This window comes from Camelus dromedarius, chromosome 7 (genome assembly GCF_036321535.1).
Source record: "Camelus dromedarius isolate mCamDro1 chromosome 7, mCamDro1.pat, whole genome shotgun sequence".
Taxonomy (NCBI): Eukaryota; Metazoa; Chordata; class Mammalia; order Artiodactyla; family Camelidae; genus Camelus; species Camelus dromedarius.
The window spans coordinates 71707425-71735212 of record NC_087442.1 but is presented as its reverse complement, the minus strand read 5'-3'; the positions used below and the strand labels follow the sequence as shown (position 1 = coordinate 71735212).

The 27788-nt window shown below is 33.4% G+C and overlaps 1 protein-coding gene across 1 annotated transcript in view; it reads left to right on the top strand.

Moving 5' to 3' along the window:
- Positions 1 to 599: 599 nt before the first annotated feature.
- The window catches only part of LOC105100371 (platelet glycoprotein 4), a 44809-nt gene continuing 17620 nt past the window's right edge, over positions 600 to 27788 (top strand). Inside the window, exons 1-8 of the mRNA XM_064487633.1 lie at positions 600 to 837; positions 5828 to 5919; positions 6419 to 6626; positions 16186 to 16346; positions 23077 to 23224; positions 23670 to 23849; positions 25091 to 25182; positions 27155 to 27201. Coding sequence (XP_064343703.1) covers positions 6507 to 6626; positions 16186 to 16346; positions 23077 to 23224; positions 23670 to 23849; positions 25091 to 25182; positions 27155 to 27201 — 748 coding nt within the window. The 5' untranslated portion in view covers positions 600 to 837; positions 5828 to 5919; positions 6419 to 6506. The remainder of the gene's footprint in view (positions 838 to 5827; positions 5920 to 6418; positions 6627 to 16185; positions 16347 to 23076; positions 23225 to 23669; positions 23850 to 25090; positions 25183 to 27154; positions 27202 to 27788) is intronic.

Sequence of the window (27788 nt, the reverse complement as noted above, 5' to 3'; positions counted from 1 at the left end):
TTTAAAGTAACATAAGAATATATTTTTTTCTATTAAAAAGTCATCCTGAATAGTATTTCTATCTAAATGTTATTTAATAGTTATTTTTTTATCTGAATAAATCTAAGAGAAATTTAATCTTTTGGTTTTCATAGAAGGATTTTGCTGTGATCATAAAACTTTTAAAAAACAGAAAGTGATAAATAGTGAAGAACTTCCGGTTAGAACAATAGACTATTTCCCTTTTTAAAGTCTGTTTATCATCCTTGTTGACAGCCTCCAATTGTTTTCGCAATTATTAGGTTCAACACAGTTTAGATTAATGCTGTATAGAAAAACACATTTCGTTTAAACTTCAGTTTTTCAAGCTAAATCATGCAGGAAAGTGAGACTCTGATGATTCTCTCATCTGCACTTTCCACCCCAGAGTTTATTATCTGGAATAATGACTGTGTAGTTAAACAGAGTATATTAAGAGGCCACTCAGCAAGTCAGTTCCTTCTGTCTCTCTGCCTCTGATACACTTGTATGGGAAGATGGCTCCACCCTCAAAGAAAGAAAGAAAAATATGTCTTAGATGTGATGGGCTTCACTCACCAGAACAACAACAAAAATAGACCCTTAAAAGCCACATCTGTAGTAGGATGTATGTTAGTTTCTTCCTTTTTTTAGTTCCTCTTGCAACAAACCATTCACTGGGATCTGACAATTTTTTTAAGCATATTTAAACTTACACACTTTGTGTAATGAGGATTTCAGTGTAGGGTTTTTCTGGAGAATACCATTTGGTCCTACTAAGAATTGCCTGTTCAAATGTTGGAGCACTTGATTGAAAAATCCTTCTTAGCCTTTTTAAAGGTAAGTCATAATGACTTTGTTTAAATACAAAGATTTCTCTCACAAGTGATAGGAAATTAGGTTTGTATTGTTTTCCAAGTTATGAAGCTTCCTACCTTCTATGTTTAAAAAGTATTAAAACCCTGTCTAATAGTCAATGACATTTCACTTCTTGATGTTTAAAATCTTACGTTTATCTGTAAACATTTGTTAATATTTTAAATGATTTACAATACAATTTGATTACTGCAAAACTTCCACTGTCTACTTAGGCCATTTATACATGATTTTTAATTTAAGTTATAAAAGGAAATAAATGTAAGTAAAAATCAGTATAATGGGATTAGTTCTTATGAAAGTCTTGCCACTCTTATGCCAAAATGCTTTTTAATATGCAACTGTTAACTACTTATTACTCTACAAAGTCAGTAGTTTGCTTACTTTTGTCTGAATTGCACAATTTTGGGTGAACCTGACTGTCTACAGAGTTAAATGCAATGTGTATTTTAGATATGTCCTTAAGTGCCTTTTTAAATGAAGAAAGATACTGTAATCGCTATTGGAAATGGTACATTATATTAATTTTAGATAATGATTTTAGACTTAAATAAGTCTGCATAAAATTATATAAAATTTAGTAGCAGAATAAAAATGAATCAAGGTTACTTAAGGAAGCGTATTATAACTATCAGCAAATTATTTTCTTGAGTGATGATACCAAGTTTAAATAACGATAAATCATTCTGGGGAAATTAAATGTTTTAGTTTTATTATAGTAAGTGAATCCATACATAACTGTAAATGACAAACTCTTTAGAGTATCTCAGTTTCTGGAATTATCAAGTTACATTTTGAAAGATATTTTAAAAAATCTTTGCATGTACTTTTCAGTCCTTTGCTATGTAGTTTTAAATTAGTAAAAACAAAATTGATTCTAATATTGGTTCAAAAATAATCAAAATATACATTTTTTAAACTGTTGTTTCATAGAGAATCCAGTGTTCCACTGGATTTTATGATAGGACAAAAATACATATAATTTTTTTGTTTAGCATTATTAGACCAGAACAATAAACCAAATACTTGGTAAACCTGGGAGGAATCTATTAATTACAGTCAGAGAGGTACTTGGACAGTATAGTGAAAATTTTGGAATTCATCTTGGAAGTATAGTTGCTACCTTTACCTTTTATGAAAATGTTTGGCCAAGTTTACTCAAACATATTTGAATCCTGTGGATTTTTTCTTTCTGAAGAAACTGATTCTGTAACTATTTTCTGATTTAAGCACAAGGTGTTTTAATTCACTAGCCCAAGCCATGACTGAAATTTTCAAGAAGCACTGTTCTAAGCAAGAAACTGCTTTTCTCTTGCACGATATTCTAAGTTCCTGTATCCATAAGAATAAATCCTCTCATCAGATTTTATTGTAATCTAAGTGTTGTGCAAATAATCATTTCTGTTTATGTAAACAACATACGTTTATTAGATTTTTAAAAAATAACTGGCCAATATGCAATAATATTTTACTGTTATAGCTGTTCATAATAATGTCTTAACATTTTAAATAAAAATCTGTTATGAGAGGAATTTTTATTATCTCATTTAATTTTATTTGACACTGGCAATCTTATAAGATATATAATATACCCACCTACAGAAATAATCATAAAGACTTAATATTAAGACCCACGTAAATTATTTGACTTCACAGCAAGTATCGTAACTCATAACTCATGCAAATAGTATACTATCTTAATATTTATAATAAAACTTGAGGTTGGAAAAAAAGGTAATAGCATTTCTGTGTCTGACTCAAGAATGGATCTAGATAATCTTATTTAAACCAATAAGACTCTAAGAGAATCACTGAAAATCTATAGTAATCTCTGTAATCAAGTACTCCAAAAAGTACTCCAAAAGATGTGCTTGTTTCGAGAAGGAATCCTTAGTATAACATATAAGTCCAATGTACTTGTTTTAATTTTGTAAGATCACCACCAAAACAAGTTTTAAGCTGTAATAATTGGAAAGCATAATTTAGTCAAGCATATTCTTGTATATTACAGATGTCTATAAATGTTTTTCTACCATATTTTTACCTCCATTTATTCTGATAGGATGGAAATGCACACATAAATTAAGAAGATTATGGTAACTTCAATAAGAAAAGTTGATGGAGATCTCCTAATGTAGTTATTTAAACATTTTCCACAGAGCCCTTGGGTTCTGTGGTGAGACTCAAAAACCAAGTAAGGTGGGACTGAAAGGAGAAAGAAAGGGCCACAGTTTCTGCCCTCTTTGGTTACAGTAAAATCTGATGAGAGGATTTATTCTTATGGATACAGGAACTTATTGTACAAGAATGTAATCCTGTCACCTGAAACTGTTGTGAAGTTTCACAGCTCACATCCAAGGGAATTTTACTTCTGGGCCATGTCTTTTCCAGGTGGAGTTTCCCAGGGAACACAGCTTCATCCACACATGGGAATAATTAGATTCTCTGGGATCTTTCTCTGATTTTCTGACCTACTTATTGGAGATACTTCTTGTAGCTCAGTCTCAGTTCCTCCCCTCAGGTTTCCAACAGAGTGGAAAGGCATAATGCTCATAAATTCATTCTAGAACAACTCCACTAATATGACAGCAAAAAAAAGAAACAGAAAAGATACTATTTCTTCTTTCAAAGACAGCCCACATGTAAATGTACTCATGAATTCTACAAAAGGCACAGTATTTAAGTTCTATAAACTGATAGGATACAGCTGATCTTCCTATACTCAAGAAAGGTATGTGATTAGTGATATAAAATGCCTTTTAAATTTTTTCTTAAGTCCCAATAATTAGTTTTCATTTCTATTCTTGTGAGTATTTTTTGTTTTCTAAATTTAAGCATTTTAAGTAAGCAGCAAATTATTACAGATATCAATGTCCTGTCTATTTCTTATCAAGAAATAATAAAGACTGAAATACAATCTAAAATTAGCAGTAAAATAATTTTTTATATAAGGAACTCCATTATCAAAAAAAACTGTGTTCAAACAGATTTTTTAATAGCTAAATTTTAGAGAAGAGTGGGAATAAAATACACTTATTTCTGAAGATAAACATAGGCAGAAAAGCTGTTGAGTAGAAATTGCTGAAAAATCTGAACTTTCCTCCGATGTACTCAGTGTATGTCCTACATAATGTATTTGTCCCTCCTTAGCTTCAGGTGAATAAAGCTACTACTGACCCTTGAACAAAACAGGCTTGAACTTCATGGGTACACTTTTACAAAAAAATTTTTTTCAATATATAGTACAGTACTGCCTGAACCACGATGTGTAGTTGTTTGAATCCACAGATACAGAACTACAAATGAGGAGAGCTGGCTGTATAGTTACATGTGGATTTTCCATGTGTGCAGGGTCCGTGCCCGTAACCGCTCTGTGGTGTTCAAGGGTCAATTATATTTGTAATTTTGTAGTATGAAGCATAGGTTAAAATAAGATTATGATAGCAATACTTAAATTCCTCATGGTGACAAGAAGCTGAAGCAGAATGAAAGAACCCAAGTACAGCAAGTCCCTCACATCCACAGGTGTTGGGGGATGCCTTCCACGACCCTCAGCAGATGCTAAAATCACAGATAACACCAACCCTAAGTAGTCCCCTCCATATCCACGATTTTCCTTCTGAATTTTCAGTCACCTTTGATTGACTGCAGTTGACCTTGGGTAAGTGAAACCACAGAAAGCAAAGCTGCTGATAAAGGAGGACTACACTCATGTGAAACATCTTATTTAGTCTCAAAGAAAAAAAATGGAAACTTACATCAAGGTAACAAAAGTGAGTCAGTCAGTTGAAAATTTGAAAAAGTAGGTAAGCTCAATCTCTCCCTCTCAAAAACATCAGTGTATGTATGAAGTACTGTTAGAATGTTACTTGTATCTATGCTTCTACATCATCTAGATCAGTGTAAGACCAGTAACTGTCTAACCACACAATTCAACAGAATAAATTACTAACACTTCTGTTTTCTGATTAACTTGATTCAATAGCAGTGGGCTATGTTAAAACTCAAGGGAAAGAGTTTAGGTGCAAAGCAGATACGAGCCTAGGCAGTACCCAGGTCTGCCTAAACTTAACATCTCTGGGCAGAGGGTCCCTGGCAGTCATAATAATGAGTACTCAGATTTAGAAAGGGAGGCACTGGAGAACGTGCTGTCCCCTGGCCTTCCAATGGACTTTCTTGAGACTTTGCCCCCCTTGCAGAAACTCTTTCCTATAGTCCATGGGGCTGCTTGAATAAAGGAGAATGACTCTGGGAAAAGTCAGATTCACAACTAGGTGATGACACAGAATCTACAAACGGGAAAATACACACATATATATCCCTTTTAGCAAAATTTAGCAACATTTAGCAATCCCGTTTTAAAAAATGCTGTTGCAACCAATAAAGCTCAAATGGATATGTTTTCAAATATTAGAATACTAAATTCTTAACTTTGTTACAATAGGATATCCTCATTCCACTAAGAGTTCTCTTGTAATCTTTATGAAATAATCATATATTACATAAAGATACCAAAGATAAGACTGACTAGGTGAAGTACATACACTGACACAACCTAGCTGTATTTACAGAATTGGCACAGGTTAGTTTCCCATGACACAATGAACAATATTGCACTTGAGTATGTTTAAAAATGCATATTTAAGACCAGTAAGAAACCAATACTTATCACAGAAACTAGGCATCCTCTGCATGATATATTTTCATCCAATTTTTTTCACCTTTAGACTACCCAACAGTCAGTTATTAAAAATTATACGGAAAATAAATTACTCTGCTTTAAAATATTTCAATGTTTTAAACACCATTTATAAGAAAAAATTTAGGCATGAACTGAATATTCTTGAAAATGGAATTTTCTTCTAATAGTTATTATAATTCTGATTATATTAGAGTATTCTAATATTAATTTTCTAATAGTGCATTTTCCCTGTTTACTCTTGCTTTTTAACAGGTAGCTTACAAATGACTAGAAAAACTGATTCCTTCTGAGACATCAGGTCATTTCCCGTGAAATCCAGATTTTGCTGTCTATTTGTGAAAAAGGTATAATAAAGAAAACACCTGTCCCCATACTTGCTCAGCATTTAGAAAGAAAAGACATCAGTCCACCCACATTCAGTCTGCAGAAGAACTCCAGGCAGGGTGCAGATGGATGTGTTTGAGTATAGTAGCCAAACTGATGGTGAAGATGCCAGTAAATGTCCCAGGCTGAAGAAACGTAAACGGAAGGTGAGAGTACAGTAAGCATGTTCTCCTTAGATAAGATTTCAGTGTGTTAATCATACATAGGAAGAAAATTTTAAAGAGGAGAATTTTGAAGAAATGCTCTATGTTACAATATTTATTATTTCTATCACTACTAGGTAGTTCAAAGCCAGAGAAGGAAGTCCTACAAAGTTTCGTAAAACAAGCAAAAAAAAAAAAAAAAAAAGCATTTGTTTATTTAAAAATGGTAAAATGGTCTGTTTCAGTTGCATGTTTTCCTTGTACTTTGATCTTTTTGTACTGATATTTAAACTTCTGTTTCATGATCTAATGACAGAATCAACCTCTTGGAAATCACCTTAAAAGGACCTGAGAGTTTGAAAGAAGCCGGTATTGAACCTTAATTTCTTCCCCGAACAAGAAAAATGGTCTGTGACCGAAACTGTGGGCTCATCGCTGGCGCTGTCATCGGTGCAGTCCTGGCTGTGTTTGGAGGTATTCTAATGCCAGTTGGAGACCTGCTCATTGAGAAGACAATTAAAAAGGTACAAGCAGCATTGAGAATATTTCTTGTCATTGTGATTCATTCCATCCTGTATTCCCCTTTTGCCTTTTTACGGATTGCACTGAATCTATAGGTTGCCTTGGGGAGTATGGTCACTTTAATAATATTCATTCTTCCAATCCAAGAACATAGTATATTTTTCCATCTGTTAGTGTCATCTTCAATTTCTTTCATCAGCATCTTACAGTTTTCCAAGTACCGATCTTTTACCTCCTTAGACAGATCTATTTCTAGGTACTTTACTCTTTTTGATGTAATGGTAAATGGTATTGTTTCCTTAATTTCCCTTTCTGACAGTTCATTGCTAGTGTATAGAAATGCAACTGATTTATGTATATTGATTTCATATCCTACAATGTTACTGAATTCAGTGATGAACTCAAGTAGTTTTCTGGTGTCGTACTTAGGATTTTCTATGTATAGTATCAGGTCATCTGCAAACAGTGATAGTTTACTTCTTCCTTTCCAATCTGGATTCCTTTTTTTTTTTTTTTTTAATCTGATTGCTGTGGCAGGACTTCCAAAACTATGTTGAGTAACACTGACCAGAATGTGCATCCTTGTCTGATTCCTTATCTCAGAGGAAATGCTTTCAGCTTTTCAACACTGAGTATGATGTTCACAGAGATTTGCCATGTATGCCTTTATTATGTTGAAGTATGTTTCCTCTATGCCCACTTTCTGGAGAGTTTTTTATCATAAATAGATGTTGAATTTTCTCAAAAGATTTTCCTGCATCTATAAAGATGGTCGTATGGTTTTTACTCTGCAGTATGTTAATGTGGTGTAGCACATGGATTGAATTGCAGATATTGAAAAACTCCTTCCATGCCTGGAATAAATCCCACTTAATCATGGTTTACAAACCATTTAGTGTATTGTTGGATATGGTTTGCCTTTGTCAAGAATTTTTTTCATGTATGTTCATCAGTGATACTGGCCTTTAATTTTATTTTCTTGTAATTATCTTTGTCTGGTTTTGGTATCAGGTGTGATGCTGGCCTTATAAAATGAGTTTGGAAGTGTTTCTTCCTCTGCAATTTTTTGGAATAGTTTCAGAAGGATAGGTGTCAACTCTTCTCCAAATGTTTAGAATTCACCTGTAAAGCCATCTGGTCTTTGACTTTTGTTTGTTGGAAGGTTTTAATTACTGATTCAATTTCATTACTGGTAACTGGTCTGTTCATATGTTCTTTTTCTTCCTTGTTCAATCTTGGGAGAATGTATCTTTCTACAGATTTGTCCATTTTGTCTAGGTTGTCCATTTTATTGGCACACAGTTGTTAGTAGTAATCACTTGTGATCCTTTCTATTTCTGTGGTGTTGATTTTAACTTCTTTTCATTTCTGATTTTATTGATGTGGGCCCTCTCCCCTTTCCTATTGATGAATCTGGCTAAAGGTTTATCAATTTTATTTATCTTTTCCAAGAACCACTTTTTAGTTTCATTGATCTTTTCTGCTGTTAGTCTCTATTTCACTTATTTCTGTTCTTATCTTTCCAATTTATCTCCTTCTACTAACTTTGGGGGTTTTTTTGTGCCTCTTTCTCTAGTACCTTTAGGTTTAAGGTTAGGTTGTTTAACTGAGATTTTTCTTAGGTCTTGAGGTAAACTAGTATCATGATTAACTTCCCTACTAGAACTGATTTTGCTAAATCCCATAGGTTTTGAATTTTCATATTCATTTGTCTCTAGGTAATTTTCTATTTCTTCAGTGATCCACTGGTTGTTTAGCAGCATATTGGTTAGCCGCCACACTTTTTTTTTGGCAGTTTTTTCCTTGCAATTATTTCTAATCTCAAAGCAATGTGGTAAGAAGCTTAATGATTTCAATTTTCTTAAATTCACCAAGGCTTGTTTTGGGATCTATCCTGAAGAATGTTCCAGGCGCACTTGAAAAGAAAATGTATTCTGCTGCTTTCAGAGAGAATGCTCCATATATAACAATTAAATCCATCTGGCCTAATGTGTCCTTTAAGGCCAGTGTTTCCTTACCAATTTTCTGTCAGGATGATCTGTCCACTGACATGACCACGGTAAAGTCCACTACTATTACTGTGTTACTGTTGATTTCTTCTATGTCTGTTAATATTTGCCCTTTGTGTTTAGGTGCTCCTATGTTGGGTTCATATATATTTACAAGCGTTATATCTTCTTGCATTGATCATTTGATCATTATGGAGTATCCTTCTTTGTCCTTGTAGCATCTTTAACGTCTGTTTTGTCTGATATAAGTATTGTTATTCTGGCTTTCTTTTGATTTCCGTTTACTTGGAATACCTTTTTCAATCCCCTCACTTTCTGTCTGTGTGTCTTTAGATCTGAAATGAGTCTCTTGTAGACAGCATATATAAGGCCTATTTTTTATATCCAATTTGTCACTCTGTGTCTTTTGGTTGGAGCATTTAGTCCATTTACATTTAAGGTCATTATTGACATGTATCTCCTTATTGCCATTTTGTTCATTGTTTTGGATTTGTTTTTGTAATCCTTTTTTCCCCTTCTTTTGTTTTCTTCCCTTGTGATTTTATGACAATCTTTAGTGGTATGGTTCTATTACTTTTCCTTTTTGGTGTTTATACCTATATTAGATTTTTGGTTTGTGGTTATCATAAGGTTTTTGTATAGCAGTCTCTCTCTCTCCCCTCTCCCCCACATATATATATTTATATGATTTATATATATATATGATTCTTTTAAGTTATTCATCTCAATTCCAAATGCATTTTTAAGAAACTTACATTTGTACTCTCCTCTCCTCCCGATTACTGTTTTTGATATCGTATTTTACATCTAAATATTTTCTGTATCCCTAAACTGTTCACTATTAATTACTTTTAATTATGACCAAAAACTATGTTGATACACTTTCTGAATGAGAAATAAGTGTATTTTGTGAGGGTACATTTACAAAAGTTGTTTACTATGGTTAATACTGAGAAAATAAAATCATACTTTATATATATGTTAAACATAACTTTATTTAATATTGACACAAATATTTGGTAAAGCTGGTAAAATTGTTTTTGGCTAAATTGCTTTTTAAAATACATGTAATAATAGATGATTGTCTTACAAATATTTCCTATTGAGGAAGTTTTATACTTGACTCTTAGAAAATAACTTTCAGAAATCTTATGTAGGACATATCCTAGTATATATATAACAAGTTGACCGTAGTTTTAAAAATAAAGTCAACTAATATATAGGCTTTGCACAAAAAAGCAAAATTTATCTCCCACTCTAGTTTCTTCTAACTCAGCTTCACACTCACCAACTTTAACTGATAAAGAGACAGAAGATTAGAATGAGGAGAAGCAGATCTGCTGTAGTCCTAAACTAGGGATGGCAAATTCAAATGGCTTCAGGGGTTTGGAAACAAGGTTTAAAAAAAAGTGAAGACAAGGGCTATTGAGAATTTACAAGTGTGTGCCCTGACCAAAGGCATGTATGTTCTTTTATATGAAACATGTTTCCCAAATAGAACATCTGTAAGTGCTGGCCTAAGCTGTCAGCCTGGCTGGGGTATCAATGGCTTAGATATTAGTAAGCACAGTGCACAATGGAGAAAAACCAGAACTGATTATAAATTGGGCTAGGCTGCTAGTTCATACTGCAATTTCTGTTCCTGCCAAGACCTTTACCTATCTCATTCATTCACCCGTATTTGACTTCTTACTCTTACTAGGAATATAAATATATACCATTATATTTCACTGAAGCATTGACTTAGTTCACAAATAAATATGAAGATTAAATTTCAAACTGAGTTTCTCAGGACAAGAAGTTACTATTTTCCAATGTTTCTTGGTTTAGCTAATAAAATGCTTACGTTCTACAATTTAAAAAACTGTCTCACTTCAATAAATGTGTCAAAGGACTAATTAATACTATGGAAACAGTTGTGGAAATGCAACTGAATGTTGTGAAGAGAGAAGGAAGAATATAGAAAATGTGCCAAAAACACAGGATTAAAAAGAGAGATGATTAGAAAGACAACAACATGGGGTAAGATACAGGAAGCTTTGATTAATTAAGCAGGAAACTTTAATTAATAATGTGAAAGACTATAGTACATGGTGTATGTTTTCTGGTAGGTGTTACGTATAACAAAATCTGCATTCAGAGACTGATATCAAATATACTATATACTAATATACTATACTATATAGTAATGTACAAATTTATTAGCACACTTATTTAGTGTTACTAAGGGCTTCATATTAACTAACAAACTTAACCTTCACAAATATCTATGAAAGGTTCAATTATTTTACCCATTTTAATGGCACAAGACCTTAAATCAACTTGTCGACTCATAAAGCCAAAAAACAGGACTAGTCAGTTTCCAAACCTAGATAACCTGGAGGCAGAGACTAGACAATTAATACACTCTTGCACTCTGTAATTCTCCAACAGAAATGGGAACATTCTTTATTTATTATTGGAAAGTAAAGAGACCAAAAACAGGAAAACCAGGAAAAACCATGAAGGACATGACAACTTTCAAGCAAAATTTAAGACTCCCTTTTAGAAAGATCTATGCACAGTCTGCACATAACAAAAAGCACTGTGGTGTAGTGTGGTGAAGTACATAGAACTGATGGATGGGGGATGCAGTGGAGTAGAGGGACTAAATATGGAGAGAGAGGAGTAAAAACAGCAAACTGCAAGATGTCCAGTTGAGTTATTGATGGAAATGTATACCTCAGATGACTAGAAGAGGTTTCATACATGATTTGATATGAACAGCAGTGTACATTTCAAAACTCAGAGCTCAGAGAGATTTGACTACTATGGAGATTATAGGTAAAACTGAACTATATATTTGCTTTCTAGAGTCTTAATGTAGAGACAAAACAACAGACACATTGGGATACAGTAAGAGTCACATCTCTGAATTATGTGTCAACCCAGAGAGCCAACTGTCTCACCTCTGCCTCAGGAACACTTAGGTTAATGCTGTTATTTTACAAATATATAGAAGTTTTAGTGCTGGTCAGTTTTTGTTCACCACTGAAACTCATTGCAGATTACTTGGTTCACTGAATGGACTAACATCACATTGGGAAAGTTATTATCTGTACACAAGTGCCATTAAAAAAAAAGAACAATAATTAAAATACTTTATTTAAAAAGGTTAATATAGCATATAGGACTAAATATACTCTATCTACCCTAATATATACTTTATACTATATACTCTACATATACTCTACTAAAGTATACAGCGGGGGCTGTGTGATGCCTTCTGGTTCTAAAGATGGTACCTGACACCAGCATTTGAAATGGTCTAAAGCAGTGCACACATTTTACTTCATATATATGTATATTTTTCACTCTTTATTTCTAAGGGATATTTGCTAGAGACTTCATGATTTTCACAGATTATAGCTGAAAACTTTCTTACTGGTGTTTTAGACTATGATTCCTAAAAGATTTGTGTGGAGCCAGCAGGTTTATACAATCTTGCTAGACAGACTAAAAGTCAATAGCATGAGGTGCCATGAACGTGAAATGTAGAAATGACCAAAGGACTTGAGAAAAAGGTCACAGTTATGCCACCATTTACAAAGGACAATTTATCCCTTGATGTTGTTGGTATCACTCAATAAACGTTCAGCGAATATAACATAAGTAAATTTAAATAAATTTTAATTTAATTTCCTTATGATATGAACTGTTGAACATCAACAACAGAATTAAAGATCCCTTTCTCTTGGCATGCACATACATGTGCATAATGTAGTCACATACGAAAAAAACTTTTCGAATATGTGAAGACTGCATGTAACTAGTCCTAAACAGAACAAATTTTGGTAGTGAGTGGAAAGGATGGGGAAAGATAAATGTTTTTAGTATGTTTCTGCTTTTTACGGAAGTTCTAATTTCACTGGATGGAAAGTAAATATAAAAATGATTAAACAGCAGAAAAAGAAGTGTCAAAGGATTTTACATAAATTATTGCCACATGACTGGTTTAGACAGTAATCTTGTGAAAGAAATAGTTAAAGCAATCTGGGAAGTAAATGAGATTAGAGCTCTCCCTATGAAGGGTGGATAGGATTTTTACAATAATGATAGCCAGTGTTTACTGAATGCTGGCTATATGCCAACACTGTTCAAAGTGCTCACATTTACTAATTCTTGTAACAACCTATGAGGATAAATATTTAATTATACCATATTCCAGTTATCCTGACTTTCATAAACACTAATTTCATATAGTTCAACCTATTATTAGTATTAGTATTCCCAGTTTACAGATAAGGAAACTGAGATACAAAGAAACTAAATAACCAGCCCAATTTTAAACAGTTAGCACACGACCTAACTGGGGATCAAACTCACAGCATCTACTTTTACTTTTAACCACCACACTCTAGGTTTTGAGTGAAGAAACCAGTATACTTGGTCTAACTGGGACCAGAGTAAGGAAATCTACTGATAGATTAAAATCTGCTATATTTGATTCTGTCTCTAGGTACCCTATAAGATGCTTGAATGGGGCAATACATTTTCTACATATGTACTTTACATACTCCACAAATAGGAAGATATCAAGAATATTTTAAAAAAATTTTTTTACTTTTTAAAAAAATTGAAAAAAAATTTTTAGAGGTACTAGGGATTGAACCCAGGACCTCAAACAAGCTGAGCACACACTCTAACACCGAGCTATAACTATTTCCGAAGGATATGTTAATAGTTACACTAAAGTTACGCTATAGTTGCCTGTCATGTTAATGAGAGCTGCTCTCCTGCAACGGCACTAATCAAGTGATCATGTGACTAGATAGAAGGTATTATTATTCTCCCAAACATCTGCTTTCAAATTAATCTGGCGAAACAGAAGTTTCAAGGTAAATGGCTTTCAAACCAGATGGAGACCCTGACACATGAGAGTCACCAGGTTGGAATCCAGTCATTGCCAGGCCTGGAGAGTCTGAATACTTAAAATCAGGGACAGATACTGATGTATGTTTCAGCCCAGTGAGAGGATCTTAAATTAAATTATTACCCTTTCTGTACATATAACTATCACCTTTGTACATCAAATTTAGTGAAAGATTTGCCAAATAAGCCAGACAGTCCAAAGTCAATTTAAAATCAAACCCTGTCAATTTACAGAAGACTTAAAAACCTTTTTTCCTTTTAAAATTAGAGGAGCTTATGAAAATTCTGTCTTGGTACTAATGAGGCCTGTATGATTTTCAAGTACACATGACAGTGTTATGATCAAAAGAAATGTATTTCTATTTTGATTGTTTCAGTATTTTCCTCTTTGGCTCTGAACAAATCATGGTGTTACGGAAACTACATAGATTGGAGTGAAAGACCCAATTCTCCATTATCTACTACAAAACTGTCATACAACATTGAATCAGACATCTTTTCTGTAGGACTCACTTCTACCTCTAAAATAAATGGATGAGGTTAGACAATTAACTCTAACCACTAGTAATTCAGTGTATTCTGTTCAACTCTGTGTTTCAACTTTTCTATTTTAAAAAATATCTCCAGAGCAAGAAATAAGGCAAAGTGATTCATGGCCTTTAGAAGAAAGGCATGATACAGTTACAAGGTCTTTTGATATTAAATGCACAAGCATTAGAGTTAGGGAGTTTTCTGTCCTGCCAAGAACATTCTATCACAGTCTCTTTTCAGTTCTATAAGCATTTATTTATTGAGTCCATTTCCTTAACTGAAATAAAATACGTGCCTTGAGACATACATGATAAATAATTGATACAGTATTAGTCCTTAAGATTCTTACAGTATGAGAGTAATCATGTGTATGGTCCTGTGTGTTTACCCCTCATAAAGTCTCTTGAAATGGATAAATTAACAAAGCTTTCAGCTTCCACACAGATTTCAGTTTCAATACCCTCAGCAACACCATTTACATTTAGAAAAGTCCTAATACTTTTGTCTGTATGCAATTTTGGCTTAATTTTGGGCTTGCTAAGGAAGTAAGACTTTTTAGCAGTAAATAAAATGTGTTTTAAGGACAACTGCTTCTAAAAAGTAAGGTCTCACATCACTAGCAGCACCAGTGGACCCAGTGTGAAAGGTTGCAACAGCACAGGATTTTGCAGTGGTGTTCCAGCTGACGTCTGTCCTTCTCTAAGGAATGCCTTTATTCTCTGCATTAAGCAATAAGTATCCTGAAGATACGAAATTTAGTTTGACCTCTACCAAGTAGGTGCAGAGGTGACAGGAAAAAAAGACAGTAAAAACATGATGTAAAGAGGACTCGCCTAAGGGTCAGAGACTAGGATTCTCATCATGACTGTACTTCTACGTGTTTGCCGGGTTGCCCTTGGGCCAGCCACCTGGGTTCTCAGAGCCTCAGCATGCTCCACTAGAAACATGCTAACGCTCACTGTCCTTTCCTGACCCATCATTCCCTGAAGTGATGCTTCCAGGTGAAGGAACAAGCAGGTCGGCCTGTTCTGTACCATGGGTCTTCGGCTCGCTGTCTGTGGAGGACTCTCCTCCTCTCCCTCTGGCGCACCAGGCTGAGTGGGAGTTTTACACCTGGGCGCCCGCCCACGGTTCTCAGTTGGAAGCACTGCCTGCTGCAGAGTCAACTTGCCTGCCTTAGCTACTGCAGTTTCACAGACTTCCTGCTCAGAGAAAGACTTGGAAGGAAACCACGAGAGCATCTATGATAAAACTCCTCATTTTACAGAAAGCAAAACTGACCTGAGGGATTTGATGACTTTCTACTCGTTCCCACAGCTCCTAAAGCACAGGAGAGATTTCTAATGTCGGGTTTTCTGATTGTGTCACTGGTCTTTTTTCCACTTGTCTATCTTCACTACAGGGGGCATCAATGATCTTTAAGGAGTAAGACAACTTCCTTATTTCATTCTTTTATCTAAAAAGTGGTAACCTAATAGTAATGAGTTAGACGGCTGTAATATTTGGAAACAGGGACTAGCAGGTTTTTGCAAATAGTATATACTGAGACTTAGGAAAGCCACATGGAGCAGGATTTTAAAGGGAAGAAGTCAAATTTGTACTTTTCCTAATTTAACAAATGGTAAGTCATCTTCCCCTGAAGTGTTCAACTTTTAAAGAAAAGGAAAAAGCTTCTAATACCACTAGATTTTTCTGAGTTTTTCTGTTTTGCCTCCTCAGTCCAACTGAGGGCAGAAGAGAATTTAATGTTTGACGTGATAAGAATTTTTTGGAAAAAGCTTTAATAAAATTTGCTTAATAAAATGTGTTCCAAACTGTCGCAATACTGCCACAGGGTCACTCTAAAGCTTGCCAATGGTTGGCCTTGAAACCAACAGACATGTCTGGAACATCACACACTGATTCTCTTTGTAAAAGGTTAACTAAAAGAGATTGCTATAATAATTTGCTGAAAACAGTTCTGTTGCAAGCATGGGACAAGGCTGGGAAGGTTCCCATGAACAAGGTACTTGAGCTTGGTCCCTGCGTTGACTGACTACAGGTTTTAACCTCCCACAAGTGCCCGTATTTACTACAAATATATAACCCAAATTTGTTTTCTTTTTCATAGGAAGTTGTCCTTGAAGAAGGTACAATTGCTTTTAAAAATTGGGTTAAAACAGGAACAGAAGTTTACAGACAGATCTGGATCTTTGATGTGCAGAATCCAGAGGAAGTGGCAGTTAACAGCAGCAAAATTAAAGTTAAGCAAAGAGGTCCTTACACATACAGGTGAGTCCCCACAACAAAGTGGCACTCTTTCCTTGACCTCATGTATTTCTCCCATTTGACAAATGTCATTGTATCAAAACGTACTTTGTATTTTCTTTTGTTAATATACACTGAAATATTTTGTTTCTGCCTATATAAAATCCTAACCTACGGACTTAATTAGTGTAAGAACTACAGTTTCAGGAAGAAAGTTACAGATGTTTTACACTTGTGCCTTATATTCACAACTTTAAATATGCATGCTAAATAGAAAAAAATCTATCAAAATTTTAAAAACAAGAGTATTTAGCAAATCCTAAAATTGTTGTAGGAGTGGATCTCAAAGTGTGTCTCCTGGACCAGAAACATCAGCATCATTTGGGAACTGGGTAGAAATGTAAATTCTCAGGCCACCTTAGACCAAATCAATCGAGAAACTCTTGGTGTGGAGCCCAGCAAGAAGTTTTACAAATATTCAGGGTGATTTCAATACATACTCAAGTTTGAGAACCACAGCACTGATTTCATATAACTGCAATATCTGCTAAGGATTTCTATTCAAACTAATTTCCAGGTCACATGAGTGTTTCTCTTTATTCAGTAGTTTCATTCTTATATTTTCTCCACTACTGAGACTGAATAAGCTGTAACTTTATGTTGCATGTCTTAATAGTTCAATATATTTCTGAACAGGATCTTAGACTATTAGAACTAGGGGGTATAATTAGCCAGAGCTTTTCATTTTATAAATTAAAAACAAAACTGACTACAGAGGATGTGAAATGCTTCTCCATGTTCATACAAACCTAGAGCTGCCAATCCTTAGACTTTAGTGTACATTTTCTCCTAACTAAATTACAGACTATGTGTCTTTTCTATCAAAGTAAGAAAAGGGGAGACTGCAGTGCTAAAAACACTAAGCTTATTCAAGTATTATGTTTATGATATATATATATATATTTATGCTATCCATATAGGAAAAGTTAAGTCCTCCTGTACCTTTTTGTTATACAAATGTTGATTTTCCCCTGAAGAATAATTACAACTAGTTGTACACTGTGATCAAGTATTACCACAAAATTTCATATTTGGAATGATTTCTTATAATTCGCAGTATTACTTGGTCATCTGTTTTGTAATCCATAATTACATACTTTCCTCTCCACGCATTAATACATTTCTAGAGTGACAATTCACACTCAAACACAGCACATGAGATATAAGCCTCAGAGGCCTTGGTGGCTGTTCTGTCCTTGGAACAGAAGTTTCAAGTCTCCTGTCTCCATGCACTTGCCTGGGACAAGTCATAACTCTGTCAAAGAAGACCTGGTTTTCATTGTTACAAAAAACAAACAAACAAACAAAAACCACTCACCTTGGAAAATATTTTTATTTTTTCATGGCCATATAGTGCTTACATTATTATCAAATCCCTGTATGAATATCTTGTCTCAAAAAATTTTATAGCTATGTTGTGTACCTATGAATATCTAAGACTCACATATGACCTAATAAGAATCTAAATAGTTGTTTAAAATAATACTCTGAAAGAGCTAAATTCATGTAAGAAAAAAGAATAGTTGTTAGAATTTGAGAATTCATCATGGGTTTTGTTTTATATTGTTTGGGTGGGTCATGTTTTTACTTTTAAGGATAAACTGGGGTGTAGGGAAACATTAACATAACACTGAATCCAGTCCTAGTCCTGCTCTGATAGGTGACAACTAATATAAATTTTATTCTTGGAGGCTTTAACCTATCTCTCTAAGGGATGCAAGTAGGGGTGGGTTAGATGTAATTCACTTACTTATAGAGGCAATGAGGGAGGGCTGGAGAAGAGAAGGTGGATTTCCAGCTAAACTATGTAAGTAATAAACTCCTATTTACATAACAATGTTAAAGGGATTTATGATCAGTTATGAGTCATCTTGTCTCATGATGTCATTAAAATGGACTTGCTAGTGTCTGCCTGTGTGCTTTAAAATAATGGGAAAACGACTGGTTACCTTTCAGAAAAAGTTAATAGTCAGAGAGTATTCCATGTGTTGAGGTGAGCCTGCCTCTGCATACATTTTACCCTGAATTCAGTTGAAATTGGAAGTGGAGGAGGATGTCCCTCCTCAGTGAGAACCACAGGCTTATTTGGCTGCTGAAGTGAACCTGATGAAAATTTGATTATCAAGCTGTAACATGGGCCAAAACATGAAACTGCCCAGATTGTGATCTTAATTATATACATTGCAACCTATACCATCTGTATAAAAACCTAGTAATTCCTTCATAATATTCTCAGATCCAACATAAATCTTTTTTTTTTTTTTTAAGTTTCTTTGCTTTGGCAGGAGTACAAAGAGAGCAACCTTGGGCTAAATCTAAGACAAGTTCCTCTCTTTGATCTTATTAACAAAATCTTTCTAAAAACTTTTTATATTCTATTTCTTAAACAAAAATTTGAGTATCTTCTTTTTAAAAGCACATTCTAAACAGAGGATTAAAGGAGTTTTCTGTTAGTGCGTGCCACCTACTGATTTAATATTGTAGGTACAACTAAGCAAACTAGAATTGGGAACACAATTATTCTGACACTGAATCAATTATTATTTGTAAATAAATATTCCTGAAAATTAAATATTTTAATTTTAAATGTTGATAATATAGTATGTAATCTAATTTTGAAATAAAATTATCTAAGAGAAAATAGTAATTGACTAGTAACTGACTGCTCAGGCTCTTGTTTCGGAGTTTTATATTCTTTGTATGTCCCCGGTACTCCAAGAAGAGTAAATAAAGTTTTGATGAAATTATTTTAGAAATAAAATATAATTCTATCTTTTCATGAATTCTTTTTTTAAAGAATATCAACAATTAATTTATTCACTCAAAAATATCTATCAAGAACTTACCATGCACTGGACACTGCTTAGGGATACAAAACATTTATAATACCTATCTTACAGGGATTTACACTTTTACTATACCATATTAAAATCAATTGTGGGATTTTTTTTTGGTTTGTTTAGTTTTTCACATTTCAGTCCCATGTTTTTTCATTCTTTAGTTAGGTAACAAAAGATAACTATTATAACATCACATAATAGACATAATAGTGAGATATATGACAGAGCAATGAATAATGTATACCTTATTTCACCTCAGTAAATATCTTGTACTTGCAAACAAAGGCCATAAAAAAAGATAAAAGATACTATATGGTGATAAAAGGATCAATACATGAAGAAGATATTATACTCATTAATACATGTACATATGTAACCAACATGGGAACACCTAAATACATTTAAAAAAAAAAAAAACCTAACAGACATAAAGGAAGAAATTGATGGGAATATAGTAACAGTATGAGACTTTACAACCAGCTAATATTAATGGATAGATATTCCAGAGAGAAAATCAACAAGGCAACAGAGATCCTAAATGGCACAATAGAACAGTTAGACTTAGTTGATGTCTTTGGGACATTATATCCAAAAAACACCAGAAAATACATTATTTTCACGTTACATGGGACATTCTCTACGATATACCACATACTCAGATACAAAACAAGCCTCAACAATTTAAGAGGATAGAAATTACTTCAAGCATCCTTTCACACCACAATGGCACAAAATTACAAATCAACCACAGAAAGAAAAATGAGAACAAGACGACTGCATGGAAACTAAAAAACATGCTACTAAAAAACTAATGGGTCAACAATGAAATGAAAGAGGAAATTAAAAAATATCTGTGACAAACGACAATGAAAAAAGCAACCATTCAGAATCAACTGGATTGAGCAAAAGCAGTCCTAAGAGGGAAGTTTATAACAATACAGGCCTTTCTTAAAAAACAAGAAAAATCTCAAATAAACAACCTAAACTATAACTTATAAGAATGATAAAAAGAAGAACAAACAAAACCTAAAGCCAGCAGAATGAAGGAAATAATAAAGATCGGGGAGGAAGCAAATAATATAGAGATTAAGATAACAATAGAAAAAATTAATAAAACCAAGAGCTGGCTTTTTGAAAGAGTAAACATAATCAACAAACCTCTGGACAGGCTCACCAAGAAGAGAAGATCCAAATAAGCAAAATGAGAAATGAAAGAGGAGAAATTACAACTGATACAACAGAAACAAAAAAAAAAGTAAGAGAATACTATGAACAATTATATGTGAACAAACTGCACAACCTAAAAGAAATGGACAAAGTTACTAGAAACAGTCCACCAAAATCAAATCAAGAAGAAATAATCTGAACAGACTGATCACTAGAAGTGAAACAGAAACTGTAATTTAAAAAAAACATAAATAAAAACTTCTTGCAAACAGAAGTCCAGGACCTTCACTGCAGAATTCTACCAAATACACAAAGAACTTACACAGATCTTCCTCTGACTCTTCCAAAAGATTCAAGAGGAAGGAATAATTTCAGGGTCACTCTACGAAGCCCATATTACCCTGATACCAAAACCAGACAAAAACACTGCCAGAAGAGAAAATTACAGACCAAATCTTCAATCAATACAGATGTAAAAATCCTCAACAAAATATTAGCATATCAAACCCAACAAAACATAAAAAGATCAAACATTACAATCAAGTTGGATTCATCCCAGGCTCACAAGCACATTATATATAAAAACTGTATAAGACTCTACACAAAAACTACTATTGATAAATCAGTTCAGCAGAGAGCAGGATACAAGATTAACACACAGAAATCAGTTGCATTTCTTTACAGTAAGCAATATCAGAAAAGTAAAAAAAAAAAAAAAACCCTTTTAAAATAGCTTAAAAAAAATACTTAGAAATAAACCTGACCAGAACATGAAAGATTTATACACTGACAACTGTAAAACATTGATAAAGGAAAGTAAAGATGAGTAAAAATGGCTTGAAGATTTAAACATAAGACGGGATATTACAAATTTCCTAGAAGAAAACATGGGCAAAACATCTTCTGACATAAATCATAGTAACGTTTTCCTAGGTCATTCCACTAAGACGATATAAATGAAATCAAAAATTAAAAAATGGGACCTAATTAAACTTATAAACTTTTGCACAGCAAAGGAAACTATAAATAAAATGAAAATACAACCTATGGAGTGTGAGAAACTATTTGCAAATAATGCATATGATGAAGGCTTAATTTCCAGAATATACCAACAGCTGATACAACTCAATAACAACCAAAAAAACCCAACAAAAAAATAGGCAGAAGACCTAAATAGATATTTCCCCAATGAAGACATACAGAAGGCCAATAGGCACATGAAAAGATGCTCAATATCACTAATTATCAGAGAAATGCTAATCAAAACTGTAATGAGGTATTACCTCACACAGGTCAGAACAGCCATTATCAAAAAAGTCCACAAATGATAAATGCTGGGGAGGCTGTGGAGAAAAGGGAATCTTCCTAATCCTGTTGGTAGAAATGGAATTTTGTGCCACCACTATGGGGAACATTATGAAGGTTCCTTAAAAAACTAAAAATAGACTTACCATATGATCCAGCAATCCCACAACTGAGCATATATCTGGAAAAACTAATTCAGAAAGATTCACATACTCTAGTGTTTATACCAATACTATTTACAACAGCCAAGACATGGAAGCAACCTAAATATCTATGGAAAGATGATTTATAGAAGATATGGTGTATATATAGAATGAAATACTACTCAAGTCATAAAAAAGAATAAAATAATGCCATTTGCAGCAACACAGACTGACCCTAAATATTATGATACGAAGTGAAATCAGTCAGAGAATGAAAAATATGTATTACTTACAGGTTGAATCTAAAAAAAAAGATACAAATGAACTTATTTACAAAACAGAAACAGATTCACAGGCATTGAAAACAAACTTATGGTTGCCAAAGAGAAAAGGGGGTGAAGGATGAATAAATTAGGAGTTTAGGATTAGCAGATACAAAATTCTACATATAAAACAGATAAACAACGTCCTACTTATAACACAGGGAACAATATTTAATATCTTGTAATAACCTATAATGAAAAAGAATATTTAAATATATATATGCATAACTGAATCACTATGCTGTACCCCAGAAACTAACATAACCTTGTAAATCAACTGTACTTCAGTAATTAAAAAAAAAGAAAATGTGCTCTCACTATTTTTACTATTCCCCTCCTTAAACTTCTCTACTGTCTCCTCTTCATCGTCAGGATAAAAGCAAAACATTTGAGTATGGGAACCAATCTTTAATGACTGAGATCGAGCTTATTTCAGTGACTTTATTTCCTACCATTGTCTTTACTCAGCTCTGTAAACCAACCATATTGAAACATGTTCATTTCTAAAAGTACATCATGTTCTTACTTCTTATTTTATACTTTCTACCCTGTTTTACCTAACTAAACTTCTATTTGGCATTCAGACCATTTATGTGGAATTGTATCTTGTCCATTATCCTCACCGTGACCATCTCAAGCCAGGGCTTGTAACTATTCTGTGTTTTCCCACAGACTGTGTAAACTCCTATAATAACACATATTCCTTCTCCCCTGCTATTTTAAATTGAAGGCCCTCCTTATCTAATTTCCTAGAAACTCAGCATTGGCTTATTTATCATTTTAACCTACTTGTTTAGCATAATTTTCGACACAGTCTATGTATTCAAAAAATATCTGTTGCATGAATGTACGTCATTCAAGAATCAATGTTCACTTGAAACAACTTTTCTGAATTTTATTTACTTGTGTTTTTCAGAGTTCGTTATCTAGCCAAGGAAATTATAAAGCAGGACTCTGAGACCCACACGGTCTCTTTCAATCAGCACAAGGGTGCCATCTTTGAACCTTCACTATCAATTGGAACAGAGAATGACACATTTACCATCCTCAATCTGGCTGTAGCAGTGAGTAGACAAATAACAAAATTGTTTGTTTTGCAATACTTTAGAATCCAAAATACATAATCTCATGATTAGAACTATCATTAGATATTAATTGTTCAGTCATTTTTATGAAAATGTGTTCTTATATCACGCATTTGAATTATGGTCATTTGGAAACATCACAAAATCATATAATAATCACCTGAATTAGATGATCACTTAAAGTGCACCATTAAAAAGGTAGGATTTAACTTTGAAAGTCATCTTCTTGTGGCTCACGCTGAGGCACACAAATGAAATCATTCAGAGATTAAGAAACATTACACTCTGTCCTGCCAAGATTTTGCAGTAATTTTAATGATTCAGTTAAAAAATGTTTTATTAAATTCAATTCTATTACTTATCCATTTATTTGTTAAAAACTTCATACTACAATTGATGTCTTAAACAGTGATTTTTCTTGTAGGCTGCACCCCACCTCTATCCAAGTAGATTTATTCAACTAATACTCAATGCATTTGTGAAAAGTTCAAAATCTTCTATGTTTCAAAAGAGAACTGTGAAAGAACTTTTGTGGGGCTATACAGATCCATTCCTGAATGCGGTTCCATACCCTATTTCTACCACAGTTGGTGTGTTTTTTCCTGTGAGTACTAAAAATTAATGCTGATGTTGTTAGACTTTAATTGGATAAACATAATGGCATTGGCAATTCACAATTTTATAGTTTAGTGTATTAACCCTATTTGTGACCTAGGAATACATAATCTTTTTTTAAAAAGTCTGTCTCACGTGGATTTACCTTTCTCAGTTGGGAAAATTTCCTTACCTGAATTTAACAATTAAATTTAAAATTAAGAAAGTGAGATTTAATTAAGTTTTCATTCTTTAATAAAAATAAAGTTGTCTGAAGTTAGGTTGTAAATTAGTAGGGCTTTTAGCACTATTTTTGGTTTTGATTTCCCTTCTAAAACATTGAATTTAATACTGTATTTTTATTTGTATCAAATATACTCATGTCATTCCTCCATCTCTACAACTCTTGCAAACATGTTTGAATGTAAATTTATAAGTCAGCCAAAACTGCACACACAGAGACTGTTAAATCAGTAATGGCACATTTTCATAGAAGTAGTTGATAAGAACTTCTAGTAATCTACAAATGTCATGGAATAGCACTTTGGCTATTAAAGACATGTGACCTTGGTGATGTCCTTAGTTACAGTTGATGGTTCTGAGCTGACTTTTGCATTGAAATTTTGACTAAGATTTCATTTGACCCTGTATGTGATATTAGTTGTATTTTCTAATACATTGTTCCTATTTTACTTTAGATGGTTTTTTAGAATTGCAGGTTATATATCAATTAAATAGGAATGTAGAATACCTTAAGTGATCAGAGATTCTGTTACAATTTTTAACTCAAATACTCTTAACTTTTTCCTGGGCTAATTGTTTTTAATTTAACATGTACCTAAACTTAAGTTACCATTTATTAGAAATCACAACATTTAGAATACACTAGAAATCTGTCATAAAGATTTTGTTCAATATCCCCTCACCTCAGTATAACAGGAATAGTGATCAAAATGGCTTTACTGGGTTAATTATGATAAAGAGTGCTGCAGTTGGATCATATCATCTTTGGATATTTGTCTTGTTCCTTTGTATCAGCATCTAGCATCTAGTACTAATTACACACCATTTATATTGTCTTTTTCAAGTGTTAAAGACCAATAAGTTTAAAACTTTAGGTATATTTCAAATCATATAAAATTAAGTATGAACAGTTTTTGACAAATGCAAAAGGGAACTGATTATATACTTTCTAACACAGAAAATATGGCTTGTTCTAGAGGTAATTTTTTCTTGTGCATTTCTTTCCAGTACAATAATACTGCAGATGGAGTTTATAAAGTTTTCACCGGAAAAGACAACATAAGCAAAGTTGCCATAATTGACACATATAAAGGCAAAAAGTAAGTATCCAGGTAAAGTGTGTGTGTGTGTGTGTGTATGTGTGTGTGTGTGTGTATGTGTGTGTGTGTGTGTGTGTGGGAGAGACACTAGGGGACTGTAAGGCAGGTAAGTGGTTTAGTAACAACTGCTAAGGCACAGGCACCCACCTGTGGAACACAGCAGCCTGTATCTCAGCCCTAGGAACGAACTCCTGTTGTGCCAGGCGTTATCCCTTTAGTTGTGACGACTGGCCACACCAGTACAGAGCTGCCGAGTACCAGCCCCACTTGAGGGTTGACCTCTATGCACAAGTTCTCTTACCTAAAGAAATCTAAGAGGACTATTTCCATCTCTGCGGCATAACCAGCACTATCACGTACCCATACAATTATGTAACCATGAATGGAAAGGAAGACAACACATCAACTATTTGTCTAGCAGGTAGGAAAATAAATCTTACTGTTTTTTTGTTTTGTTTTGTTTTTTTTACTGAGCATGTCAAATAAAAATTGTTCCTTCCAGTGACATGGCTTAATGTGTCTATAAAGATGGAAGCTTAATAAATTCATGCCAGTGCTTTCATGACTTTCTCCTTCAAAATTTTCTTCAAAGAATTTTTTATATTGATAACTCATCTTTTAAAAACTTTGTCAATGCAAAAATAAAACTAGTATTTCAAGTTCTAAAATTTACATATTAAACTTGAACATAAAGAACATGTCTCTTGTGAAACAGTAATGGAAATACGTTCATAGAGCCATGATTTTTTTCTAACCAAGCTCCTCCTACCTGTTCATCTGAAGTATACCTAATTTACCATATGCCTAAAATAGGACAAACTCCAATAAATATCAAGGAAGAAAGCCTTTCCTTCTCAAAGATAAAATGTGTTTTAGATCAGTTATTTCCTGACAAAGAATACTGCAATCAAAATCAAACAAGATGAAATCTTTTTATTAACTAACAGTTGCCTTATGATAAGTCCCTATCTAATAATGGCATTAACCAGTTAAATACACATGTAGTCCTTATTCTTCTACAGAGTTCATAGTCACATTTTTAATAGAAAAATCTAATGGAGGAGAACAGACTTCTAAATGGTCATTTCAGGGGAAAATCACATCCTTCTGTTCAATATTACAGAGAGGTTTGGAGGAGAGTTACTAAATGCTCCCATTTGGTAAGAATTTCACATTAAGATTATGATAAGGTTAATTTAATTGACCACGGTAAGAAGCAACAGCTTGCCTTCATATCTTACTGGACTGTATGGCAGGAGTGTGAACCACCCATTTTTCCATCATCAAAAACTAACTATCACTACTATTGTTTTTATTATTTCCAGATATTTTAACATATATCTTATATAGATACCAGAGTATAAATGTGTAAACTCTGTTCTACTTTAATGCCAACTCATACAAAAGTTAAAAGGGAGGAGAGTATAAATCCACCATCTACACATTTCCAGTCTCTATTGATCCAACATCTGCTTCTCCTTCTTTCCTCCTCTACACTCCCCTCTTCTCCCTCATACAGAGTTTACATCAGTTATCCACTTAATATTTTCCTCCAGTTCAGTTTGAACACTCAACATACTATGACACAATCCAGTTCTCCCATTGCATAAAAAAACTTTCCTCTAAAGATCTAAATTCCTGATACACAGTTCTCAATATTCTTTTTGGAGAACTCTTTTTGTTGCAAGTTGTTTCTAACTAACAACATTTGGCAGTTTTTATTTTGTAATCTGGCCAGTTAATGGTATCAGACACTTCATTTATCTCAACAAGATGAAAACTTAAAAAAAAAAAAAAAAAGACCGAATGATTTAGAACACTTTTTAAACTTGAAGTTTGTCATGTCTAGTCAATATTAGTTTAGCAGAAATAATGAATCATAATGGACAAAGTAATGTGAGAAGGTGCTCTTGACATGAGAATGTTCATTTTCTTTCTTTCTTTTTTTTTTTTTTTTTTTTTAATTCCTAAGGACTTTCTCCTATTGGCCAAGTTACTGTGATATGATTAATGGTACAGGTAAGGGTAATGTTTTGTGGTAATAATCACAATGGAACCACCTCCTTTGTCCCACAAATACATCACCATACCTACTACACGGTTCTGGAGGTTGAGTTTATTCATTTATCCATCTTTATATCCCTCCAACATAATTCAGAGTCTCTATTCTGGTACAGGCTTAGTAAATGTCTGTCTAACATGATGGGATTTCTGAAGATTAACCACTGAGGATTAGCCTTTACTATATTACTGGGGAAATGTTTGCTTTGTAAAAACTTGACTTAATCAACTGCTTTCCTGGACACAGAATTAAAGGGTTAGAAAAACATACAGTAGTTACTGTTCACATCTTTTGTAAATACTCTATGGATAATAATTCAAAACTGAAAGTGTTTTAAAAAGACTCAAGATAACTACAAAAGGTAAAATGCATGTGCAAGTGGAGGTTTCAATATGAGGTAGAATCAGTGAAGTTGCAAAACAGAACAATATATTGTGAATAAGATGGTCAGAGAGAGAAAAGTTCAGCAACAAAAACAAGGTTACATGTGTACTAACTATGAAAAATGTATGTAAAAATGTATACTCTGTATTAAGAGTTGGAA